General features: G+C 38.2%; 1 protein-coding gene across 2 annotated transcripts in view; it reads left to right on the top strand.

Annotated features, from left to right (window-relative positions):
• Positions 1-5,895, top strand: part of AASS (aminoadipate-semialdehyde synthase) — a 34,302-nt gene extending 28,407 nt beyond the window's left edge. For both annotated transcript variants that reach the window (XM_008580516.1, XM_008580517.1), the window contains 5 exons: positions 418-513; positions 2,972-3,087; positions 3,755-3,843; positions 4,393-4,569; positions 5,767-5,895. In XM_008580516.1, coding sequence (XP_008578738.1) covers positions 418-513; positions 2,972-3,087; positions 3,755-3,843; positions 4,393-4,569; positions 5,767-5,885 — 597 coding nt within the window. In that variant the 3' untranslated portion in view covers positions 5,886-5,895. The remainder of the gene's footprint in view (positions 1-417; positions 514-2,971; positions 3,088-3,754; positions 3,844-4,392; positions 4,570-5,766) is intronic.
• Positions 5,896-12,537: the final 6,642 nt, after the last annotated feature.

Genomic DNA, 12,537 nt, shown 5'->3' with positions numbered 1-12,537 from the left:
TAGAATGTATTGTCTGCTTTGGGGAGGATATTCTTACAAGTTCCTCCTCCCGTTATGTTATAAGAAGGAGCCCAACTGACTATTCTATTAAGTAATATTCTGCTGAACTGACAGCATATAACACATGAGGGAGTTTGCGCTTATGCTGACAAAAATACCACTCACATGTTACCCAGAAACAGAAGTAAAGACCCAAGTTTTGCAAGGTCTCTTACATAAACCATGGAATTGTTATGACACTCTTGATCTCTGTTTGAGCTTGGAGGTGGGTTGTATCCATATCAACAATACAAATGACTGTTTTCAGCCTGTTTTCTAAATAAGTTGCAAAGATAGATTTCTCTTTTCAAAAAAGCTTTAAATTGTTTTTCTTTGAAGAGGAAATTTTCATATACTGCTTATTAATTCCTGTTTCAGGGATATGCCAAAGCTTTAAACGGATTTGTAAAATTGGGTCTGATAAACAGAGAAGCATTTCCTGCCCTTCAACCTGAGGCCAGCCCTCTCACATGGGTGAGTGACTCCAGAATTGTGTGCTGTTCTTCAGAAAATACTTCTGAAACGGTCAGATGTACACTCTGATTTGGGCTAGCAAAAGACCCCATCTGTAGTTTATGTCGAGGAAGATAAATCCTAACACTGAAGTCTCCTTTCCCTTCACTGTAGTGTGAGGATGGAGAGGGCATGGAGCTGGCATGCCAGGCCTGTTTCCTACAGCAACTTCTACCATTTGAGCCCTAAGAAGAGATGCATTTGTCCTCTGCGTTGGGCTCTGGGTGCTTCCAGTTGTATAAGTGGTGACCCAGTAACAGGACTCACTTGGGCCTCCTGAAAGTGATAATCTAGGAGAAATGCTGGTGTATCACAGAACCAGATTCTCAACCCCTAAATTCCATCAGTCCTCTCATTTGGCCATTCACAACCATGCGTAATTTGAATTTCAGTTACTGAGTTTATACCTATATCTGTGCTGTACCAAAATTTTAGGATCTTAGGGTTGGAAGAGGACTTCAAAAGCATGGAACAGAACGTAAAGTAGAGCTTCCACTAACTGCCAGGGATTAACTTGTTACTAGCTGGCCATTCAACTTAAACTAGTGTGCTCATATTCCAATAGAAATGGCACAAATGTATCACAAGGAGAAAGGGACCAATATTGCTAATCTCATTAAATCTCCAAAATAAACTTTGATATTTTTGCTCGCCAGTTACTTTTTTTGTGTGTACCTGTGAAACTTTCCAATATGTTTTATCCTTCATAAGGTTACTTGTTGATAGTAGTAAATAAATATCTGTAGAGAGAATCTGGGGTGGAGGAGCCAAATTGGGAAGGTTGGTACAGGCATTTTTACAGGTGGTCCCAGTGTCTTGGTAACTATAGTCTAGAACAGGGGTCGACAAACTTTCTTTGTAAAGGACTAGACTGTAAATATTTTAGGCTGTATGGGCTGTACAGTATCTGCCAGAACTACTTGGTTCTGCCAAAGGCAATCTATAAACAAGTGAGCACGACTATGTTCCAGTAAACCTTTTATTTAAAAAACAGGTGTTGAGCCACATGTGGCCTGTAAACCAGTTCGTTGACCTCTGATCTAGAGCATGGCCTTTCCTTTGGGAGCCAGGAAAAAGTCTTGTTTAGAAAGTAGAAAAAGCTATGGCCACTGTTCTTTCTTTGAGATTTTGTTACCTGAAAGGTCTTTCTCTTCTCTTGAGTCTACCAAAAAAAAAAAAAACCTCTGGTTGCTATTGGCAACCACAGCAGTAAGCCACTTTATCTTGGCCAAAATTGACTGCTGCAGGGTGAGGCAGAATGGGGGATAAAAGTGATGGAGAGGATATAAAAGGCAAGGAATGCGCTGGTAAATATGGGGCCAGCTGTTTAGTATTGAGTTGATGTTACGACTCATTGTTATTGCTGAAATGTCATTCTGGAATGCCATGCATTTCTTTTTTTTCTTTTTTCTTTTTTTTTTTTTATTGTATATACATGGAGGGTACAATGTTGATTTTCAGTAATTGTATAGAATGTGTGGTGGTTAGATCAGTATAGTGAGCTTATTAATTGTTACAGTATGCAATCATTCCTTGTGTCCATTGACCAATTCCTTGTTACCCTCCCCCTTCTCCTCCTCCCCTCCCCTGCTCTTTCCCACCTATAGATTTTTGAAAGTTCAGGGTATTACTGTGATTGTTGTCTGTTTCTTTCTTTCTCTCTGTCTCTCTTTCTTTATTGTTAATTTTTTAATTTATGGATTCAGCTCCTTGTTATAAGTGAGAACATGTGGTATTTCTCTTTCCGTACCTGGGTTGTTTCACTTAGGATAATTTTCTCCAGGCTCAACCATGTTGTTGCAAATGGTAGAATTTCATTCTTTTTTATGACTGAGTAGTATTCCATTGTGTATATCTACCACAATTTCCTTATCTAGTCATCCATCGATTGGACATTTAGGTTGGTTCCATCGCCTAGCTATGGTAAATAGAGCTGCAGTAAACATGGGAGTGCAGGTGTCCCTTCGACCTGATGTTTTCCAATCCTCTGGATAGATCCCCAGGAGTGGGATTGCTGGATCATATGAAAGTTCTTTCTGTAGTTGTTTAAAGAACCTCCATACTGTTCTCCATAATGGTTGTACTAATTTACAGTCCCATCAACAGTGCAGGAGGGTTCCTCTCCACATCCTCACCAGCATTTGTTATTCTCTGTCTTTTTTGTGATAGCCAGTCTGATTGGGGTGAGGTGATATCTCAAAGTGGTTTTGATTTGGGATCCGAACCCTCGGACGGGAGCGCCGCCGCGCTTCCCAAGCGGCGCACTATCCAGTGCGCCACCGGGCCGGCCCATAATTATTTCTGATTTAGAAATTTGTGCTGCATTTGAGGTCCAATGTCTTCACAGGATAATTTTTTAGTTAATTTACTTTCTATTTTATTAGGAACTTAAAATTTTAATCTTTATTTTTCTAACCAGAAAGAACTCCTCTGTGACCTAGTTGAGATTTCACGTTCCTCCAAGCACGATGTGCTTAAGGAAGTTGTCCTTAAGAAACTAGGAGGGGACAATACCCAGCTGGAGGCCGCTGAATGGTAGGTATCCACTATTCAACTTAGAGCATAATATATTGGATCAATGATTGTTTGGTCCTTTCTAGTCAAAGTAAGGTCAAAACAGAACCAAACATTTTACATTTGTCTTTAATTAATTTGCTGCTCTAACGTTGGCTTGTTGTAGGGAGATTACTACATACCATGTTTATGTGGAGATAAGAAGTAGATAAAGACAGGAACTCAAGAGCAATTATAATTTGAAAAATACTTATATGAAACACCTTACCACTCAGTTTCTGAGCAAAGTGAAATATTTTTGCTTTTCTATAGAAGCTTCTCTGAGTATTTCTCTGACTACTCCAAAACATTCATTCACATTACTGCTATGCATTATGCTGGTATACGTAGGGTGGAAGAACTAATCTGTAAATTAATCTCACGAAAGCTTTGTAAAAACGTGGACTTATCTCTGCATTATCTCTGTTCTGCTCCAGGGAGTAGTGGCTGGAGGTTTATGGTGATGAATCTGAAGATTAAAGCATTATTATTGTTTTTCGTTATTTTACAATTTAGGAGAGTCCTGTAACTTGGAGTACCATCTTGTGACTCTGCTCTTGGAAAAGACAATTCAAGTAGCTACCCCTGCTTCCCTAAAGAGAATATGTGTAGGTCTTGACCTAAGGCAGGCATCTCTTGTGCTTTTCAGGTTGGGCTTACTTGGGGATGAACAAGTCCCTCAGGCAGAGTCCATCGTAGATGCACTCTCTAAGCATTTGGCCATAAAACTTTCCTACGGTAAGCCATGGGGTATCAGTTAAATATCTCTGAAGAAGAATCATAAGATAGAGTCAGTGCAACCAGAGAATTAGATTGGAGGGCTGAAGCCAAGCAGGGGGAATGGGGAAGTGTGCTATGAGGAAAAGGGTAATTGGGCTATCTTTTCTGAGGGAAGAATATGAGAATTATTAGATAAGAATGGACTAGGATAATATAGGAAAGAAAAAAAGAAGTTTTAATTTTTATACATTAGGGAAATGTTGAAGGAGCATTTTGGGGAGCAAAGTGCATGGCTGCTATAGCAGTGTCCTTGTGTCTGTAGCCAGGCTATAGTAATACCAACTCGGACAAAGGACTGTGATCAGAGTTATAGTTTCCTTGAGTTTTTCACTTGGTCTTTGGGCTAAAAAGCAGTATAGATATTTATCTAATGATTATATATATATATATGAAAGGAGATATTTATCTAATGACTATATATATATATATATGGGCAGGAATATGGGACAAAAATACAATATCTGAGTTGTAATCATAGTGGCTGTTAAAAATGTCATTTATTTTAAGGCCCTGAAGAAAAAGATATGATTATAATGAGAGACAACTTTGGAATCAGACATCCTTCTGGACATTTAGAAAATAAAACTATTGATCTTGTGGTTTATGGGGATGTCAATGGCTTTTCAGCCATGTCTAAAACTGTCGGGTTACCCACCGCCATGGCAGCCAAAATGTTGCTTGACGGTAAGTTCTATTCATCTGAGAATGAATATCACCTCCAAGTCCTTCAGTGCTTGGACATAACATAATTACTGTTTAGCACAACACTGGCATTCACTAAAAGTGAGCCATCTTAGAAGATCCAAGCACTGGCTGACTGGGTGTTCACCTTATTGGGAGTAAAACTCACGGGCTTTAGAGTTAGGCCAGCTTTCTGTCTAGCTCTGTCACAAGATGGCTGAGTGACAAGGTGCAAACTACTCAGCTCCTCTGAGCCAGTTTCCCCATCTGTAAGTGGGTATCATCGTCCCTAATTGGTAGGGTTGTTGTGATACTTAAATGAAATAACACATAAAGTTACTGCCACATAGAAGGACCCACAGGGAATATTAACTCCCTTCCTTTCTTTTCTTGGGTTTTGCTATTTGGGGAGTGATAATTCTGAAATAGCAGAGGATATTCACTTCCATATCCTCAAGAATACAAACCATGTTTTGCTAATCTTCATATCTCAGCATGTTATTAGTACTCAATAAATATATTGGACTAAATGAATCAAAATTGTAGCTCTCCACTCTCCCCTTGAGATCACACATACATTCAATAAGCGCTCCCTCTGTATAGAATACCACATTTGGCCCTTATGAAAGAATGAGGGGAGTAGAAAACATCAAGCATGTAAATGTGAAATAATGAGAAAACGTTTCTACAATGGCATATCAGATAAGGTCAAATTAAACTACCTACTTTTACCAGAGGGAAGAAGTAATAAGGGCTGGGTCATAATGGCCTTTAAGGAGACTTACTGTTTCAGCCATCCTAAGAGGTGCCTATGCTCAAATCATCAGAATGATTTTAATTCATGCTGTTGGTGTTATGCCTTTTTAAGAAAATAACATCAGCAAGATAAGCAGTTTACTTTACTTTCTTACTTTTTATTCTTTGATTGTCTTGGCAGTGATTCAAGCAGTCAGGTGTACAATTTCTGACACTGTCCTTAAGTCCAGCTGTGCTTTCAATCTAAAATTAACACAATGTTGATTAAGTAATAATTTAGTAGGGAAATTTAAGAAGCTATTAAAAAAAAATTCCTAGGCTTCTAACAATGCATTGACTCTGAATTTACTGTTGGGTCATATCTTCTGTGTAGAGATTCTTACTGGGGAAATTAATCTTTAACATCATCTTTAAAATGGTCATTACACATTTATTTTCTTCTAGGTGAAATTGAAGCCAAAGGTCTGATGGGGCCTTTTTCAAAGGAGATCTATGGACCAATACTGGAGCGAATTAAAGCAGAAGGCATCATATATACTACGCAGAGCACAATTAAACCATAATTGGAAATTATATTTTGTTATTATCTTCCCAGGCAACAGAGCTCTGAATATTTGTGTGGCAAACATGCTTGCTAATGTGCTATTTTAAAGTACATGATATGTTTTGAGTAAGACAATAGTGTTTTTGAAATATGTCTCTATCTTAATATAAAAATTTTGGAATCTGAGATGCCAGTCATTACCAAAAACTTTAATAATTCTACCAGGTATTTTTTTCATACATAAAAGTGGTAATTGATAGTGGTAATTGATAGTGCTATTTGTTAAGTTATTGTGCCACTTTTTTTTCTTACAAGACTATATTTTCCTATAATGAGCAGATAGTTTTACTTTTTCAGTCAGAAAAAAATTTCCTCATATAGCTGTATTTTTGTATTTTTCAAATTGATTCAGTTAGATACCTTTGGGTTATCTATCTGCAAATTTTTGCAAAATGGCATTTTATGCGTTTTTTGTAAAGTTATGTTTTATTTACTAAATGTTTTTCCTTACAGTTTTCTCTTGAGTATTTGAAAAGAGAAACAGATAAGATTAAGTCACAATCCACGTGATCACTTCATTAGCTCAGAAGAAGTATTTAACAAAATTCAGTACCCTTTCATGATAAAAACAGCAAACTAAGAGTAGAATGGAACTTCCTAAACCTGATAAAGGGAATTTATGATAAACCAATAGCTAGTATTATACTTAATGGTGAAAGACTGAATGAATTTACTCCTAAAATCAGAAACAAGAATGTTTTTTCTTGCCACTTTATTCAACTTGTACTGGAGGGTTGAGCCAAGGCAATTGACAAGACGATAAAAAGCATCTAGATTAGATAGGAAGATGTTAAACACTATTTGCAGATGATATGATCTTATCCATAAAAATCTAAAAGAAAACCGTAGAAAATCAAGATGTACTCTTAAAAAAGATTAGAACTAATAAATGAATTCAGAGAAGTTGCAGGATGGGGCTTTCTATACAGTATTAATGAATGAGCCAAAAATGATAATAAGAAAACAACTCTATTTTCAACAGATCAAAAGGAATGAAATAGTTGCAGAATTGGGAGTCCAGAAATACCACTCACTTTTATGATCAATTGAGTTTTGAAAAGGGTACTAAGACAACTCAATGGGGGAAAAACAGTCTTTTTCATCAAATCGTGCTTGGAAACTTGGATATCCACATGGAAAAGTTGGAGCTCTTTCTCATACCACATATAAAAATTAACTCAAAATGGACTTAGGACTTAAATGTAAGAGCTAACACTGTAAAAAAAATCTTTGAAAACAATATAGCATAAATCTTCATGATCTTGGATTAGGCAATGGTTTCTTAAATAAATGACTCCAAAAATACAAGCAACAAAAGAAAAAAATGGATAAATTGAACATCATCAATATCTAAAACTTTTGTGCTTCGAAGAACACCATCAAGAAAGCAAAAAGACAATCCACAGAATGAGAGAATATCATGTAAGGGAGGAATTTGTATCTAGAATATATAAAGAACTGTTATAACTCAGTAATAAAGAAACAATCCAATTTAAAAAATGGACAAAGGATCCAAACTATCAGTTCTTCAAAGAAGATATGCAAAAGGCCTGTAAGCATATGAAAAGATTATCAACATTATTGGCCATCAGGGAAATGCAAATCAAACCTACAGGGAGAAACCACTTTATACCCACAAGAATGGCACTAATCAAAAAGATAACAAATGTTGGTGGGGATTCAGAGACATTGTAACCCTTGCATACTGCTAGTAGACACAAGAGAAATGAAACCATGTGTTCACAGAAAAACTTGTAAATAAATATTCATAATGGCATTCTTCATAACAGTCAAAATTGAAACAACCCAAATGTGCAGCAAGTAATAAGTGAATAAACAAAATGTAGCACATCCATACAATGGAATATTATTCAGCAATAAAAAGAAATGAAGGCCAATACATGCTGTAACATGGATGACCATTGAAAACATATTGAGAGGAAAACCAGATGTAAAAGGCCACGTATAGTGTGATTTCATTTTTATGAAATGTCTGGAAGAGGCAAGTCACTATTTATAGGAAGTTAGGTTAGAGGTTGCCTAGTCCTGGGGAGTTTGGGAGAAAAATGGAGTAACTGCTAATGAGTTTGGGGTTTCTTTTAGGGGTGATGAAAATGCAGAGTTGATTGGGGTAATGCTGGCACAAGTCTGTGAATATAGTAAAAACCACTGTAGTGTATGCTTTGAATGTGTGAATTGTATGGTATGTAAATTATATTCAAGTTGTTATAAAAACATTGAATTACAAACAAGGTTTATTTGTTTTCTCTTTGGGGAAAAACTCTTGCTTTTAGAGATACAGATTAAGTACCTATTTGACTTTCATGGACTGTGCTCATATCCTGGCATAAAAATGAAACTAATTCTGCCCTTGAAATAAGCAGGTACCACTACTGGGGTATATGACAATTGAGAAAACACCTCCTGTGCAATTTGAAAAGGATCAAAGTTGATTGGTCTTGTCCCACCTATCACAAATAATATATGGAGATCAATATTACACTAATAAGTAAAAGCATTTTTGTTATGATTTTTTTTTTTTTACCACAAATCTAGTTAAACACAATCAATTAGGAAATAAAACGTGTCACATTAATCCCACACCCAGTGTGGATTAATGCTGAGATTGATGGAGAACTGGGGGAACTAGCACCTTGGGTGGGGAGGGGAACGTGTTGAGCTCTCAATAAAATTAATAGGTTTGGGCTTTATGATGACAATGAATGATAACAGGGATGTGATTGAAGAGCTGATCGAATGTCAGTGTTGGTGGTGGTGATAGAAAAGAAAATATCAGTAAGCTTAAATAAAGCTAGATATAGTCAAACACTGCATTGGCTCTCAATAACAACTTTTCATGCAGAAACTTCAATAATAAGGGTGGTGGAGGTACAGTGCAGAGCTTAGTAAGTGGGTTATAATTCTAAGCATATGGCTCTACCAGAGGTCAGCAGATTTTTTTTGTAGAGGGCCAGACAGTAAACATTATAGTCTTTGCAGCCCGAAGGTGTCACAACTGCTCATTTCTGCCTTTGTGGTGAGAAAGCAGCTATAGAAAGTACAAAACTGAATGGACATGGTTGTGTTTCAATAAAACTTTATTTGCAAAAAAAAAAAAGTGATGGGCATACTTGACCCTGGAGCAGACTTGATCCTGGAGTTTGTGGACTCCTGGTTTAACCATTCTGGTAGACTCAATGCCCACATCTTCCAGATCTTTCTACCTCTTTTGTCCTCTTCCAGATGATAACCATTATTTGTATTGTCTAGTTTTCCTTGTTCTAGACTCAGGAAACACTAGAACACACTATACACAGTATGATCAGTTCAACAACATACTAGCTGTTTTCTTATCCACAAAAAAAGGATAACAGTAACTTCAGAGGATGGTTATAAAGATAATAAAAAGAGATGATAATGTAGGAGAAATGCCTGCCACCTAGAAGATGTTCAAAAGCATTAGTGTTCTTCCCTCTTTTGCAATAACAGTTTTGCCTGAAGTTTATGTTGAAATTAATTAAAATTTTAACTTTGAGATATTTTCAATCTTTTGGATACCTTTGGAAGACTCCTCAAAGATCCATGCTGCTCAAACAAGCCCTAGATGTATCTGGTCCTTAATGAGGACTTTACAGTGATTGTAGAAGTAGAACGGACCACAATAATCACTTGGTCAAGTCTATGATTTTACAGAACAGACAATGTTCCTCACAAAGTTAAATGTGTCAAGACTTAATATTGAAATTTGCCATGTGAAGATACCTAAAATACTTAATAAAATTTGGGAACACTTTGATTTATAAAATATCTCTTAGGGTGTGTTACTTATTAGGACCACCACTAGCTCATATGGTGCTTTTTTGAGAATTAGAGAAGGGCATTCCTTCAAAACACTTGTATCTGTCAAAAAATTGTCCCCAAATATATAATTCATTGGTGAAACTTACTTTACTACCCTCTGACAAAAAACTTATAATAAATATAGAAATCTTCAATGTCATGATATGATTAGCTCCGTCTTAGAGGCAGTGCACAATTAGCACAGCCATGCAGTACTAGCTTTCTTTACAATGGCTTACATTTGCTTGTTTGCAGCAGAACTACATTTACCAGACTTAACTTCCACTGGAAAGGATCCAGTGAGAAAATCTGGCTGTTCTGGAGCAATATTTTTCAGTCACCGATAGCTCATCTAACAATTTCCTTTCTGCAATTTTGTTTTAGTTCTAATATTCACTCTTAATTTTTATTACTTAGTAATAATTACAAAACTGTGTTGAGTCCTAACCTGTTAGGTTAAGAGGTACAAGTCCCTGAGCTTCCAGTCAAGATGGTGGAATAGATGTTCCCCAGCATCACTCCCTCCCATAAATCAACCAATTTACAATTATTAAAAAGAAACGATAACCAAGCTGGGGCTGCTAGAGCTCAGGGGAAGAAGAGGAGAGATGTATGGAGTGCATGAAGGTGGGAGAAGCCATGATGAGAGAAAGAAAGGACTGGTCTGACGGTTTTGAGCCCTGGCTGCTTCCAGGCTGGAGCTGCAGAGTGCACAGAGCAGGAGCTGGTGAAAACTGCAGCTGTGTTCTTCAGATGAAGTTAGTTGGAGGCATCAGGTGAGAAGAGAGCGTTGGTGGCTCCCAGGGCAGCAAGACCACTAATAGTGTTCTGGTGGACCCACATAGGAGTGAGGAGCCAGAACAGCTGAAAAAAGGGAGCCACTCAGAGGCCGGTGAGTCATTGCAAGGGACCAGCACATGACTCGTCTCATGGGAAATGTTTGGAGCATGGACAGCGGGCGAGATGGGCCCACTGGGGGAACACTGGGACACAGTTTGGACAGCTGATCTGCCCCCTAATCAGCACAGGACCACTCAGTGGAGACTGATCAGGAATACAAATCTGCTGGGGTGCAGTTTGCTGAAAGACTCAGGTCCAGACCGGAGTTTCAGGTCTCTCGAGAGCCAGAAGTACCTATAAAGTCAACCATTAAAACCTACGCTGTACAAAAAGCCTTCCCTAAGAAATCTGCCCCAAAGCAGCAATTTAGCTCAACCACAGGGCTCAAGTGCTGGTCCCCACAGGAAGTTCCCCCATTTTAGAAGTAGGCAAAGGACAACAAATTAGTTCCAGTGCAGAGTTTAAGTGGAGGGAAAAGCAAATAACCCAACACAGAACTGAAGGAAAAAACAAAATACCCACAACTAGAGACAAAGTTTGATATTAACTAGTAAAGGTCTCACATCATCTAAGAACACCTATAACACCTAGAAGGACCAGAAGTCTCCTGAGCTACCAAGCCAGGGAGTGGGGAGGGTTGGGGGCCTCAGCAATGCCCCCCCCCCAACATGCACAACCAGCCTAGTGAAGACTACCAAGCTGCCACAAGAAGTGCCCCGGGCAGCTGGGCTGGGGTCGTGGGGGGCTAGGGCTTTAGCCGCACCCCCCTGATATTTGCACCGAGCCCGGCAGTGACTGAGCCACCACTGGAAGCCTCCTAGTCTTGCCTGTGGGAATGTGGGGGGTGCCACAGACCTCAATCCCACCCCTCCTCCTTCCTCCTTCCATCCTTATTTCCTTCCTCTTTCCCCTCCCTCCCTCCCAACTGCTTCACTGCAGCAACATAGAATGCAAAAAAAATGCTAATAAATAAATTTAAAAAAAAATAAGTTACGTCCTTTCAGTTTTAGTTGCTGGTGTAGCAAAATAGGTTTCTAATGCCTTCCAGTTTTATGCTGATTGACACTGTGTACCACATTGCCAGATAACAAATTCATATGCCCTGGGAATCCTGCTGCCGGCCTGAGGACCTCATGAAGGTTCATTGATATTGGTCTCGTATCACTCTCATCTTTGATTGGAGGTGATTCTGGGTTGTTGCCAGGCACAACTAGCCAGGCACTTAGCTCCAGTAATCTGAGTTTATTTCTTCAGGCTCTGGTTCACGGTAAAACAAGCCTCCACAGAAACGCTATAACCCCAATTAAAAAAAAAAAATTATGCTTGCCTTATTAGAATTTATCCTCCTGAAATTGAGAAAATACCTAAAAAAAATGTAAAACAAGGCTCCACAGAAACCCTATAACCCCAATAAAGAAAAATCATGCTTGCTTTACTAACATTTATCCTCTTTAAGTTGAGAATATACTTTAAAAAATGTAAAAGTAAAATGGGAGTAGAGGAAAGAAACTGGAATAGGTGCTGTAAAACCTGGGGCAGACCAAGAGAAAAGATGAGAGAACGACAACTTGCAGGGGCATAGATTGTTAAGATACTTTAGTAATGTTAAAAAGAAAACTGGCTGGCACAGTGGTTCTATTTAGTTTCTGGACTATGAAATTTGAGATTTAACGTTGACTAAAATTGTGCAGATGATTCAATATGTAAGATGTTTAATGAAGATGATGGTCTTTTTCAACCTCTTATTCATCTGTCCTATGCTAAATGTTAATGTTTTTCAAATTTTTTTCCTGGCCTCTATTTTCTTTCTCTCTTCTCTGGGTGCGTGCAACCTACCTTGCAGCTTTGAATACCATCTATGTCTCTAATGAATCTCAGCCTTTCTCACCTGACCTTTAGACTATGTATGCAGCCACCTACTGTACATGCTT

Source organism: Galeopterus variegatus, unplaced genomic scaffold (assembly GCF_000696425.1).
Source record: "Galeopterus variegatus unplaced genomic scaffold, G_variegatus-3.0.2 Scaffold2115, whole genome shotgun sequence".
Taxonomy (NCBI): domain Eukaryota; kingdom Metazoa; phylum Chordata; class Mammalia; order Dermoptera; family Cynocephalidae; genus Galeopterus; species Galeopterus variegatus.
The sequence above is the reverse complement of the archived record's forward strand: the minus strand, read 5'-3'. Positions and strand labels throughout refer to the sequence as shown.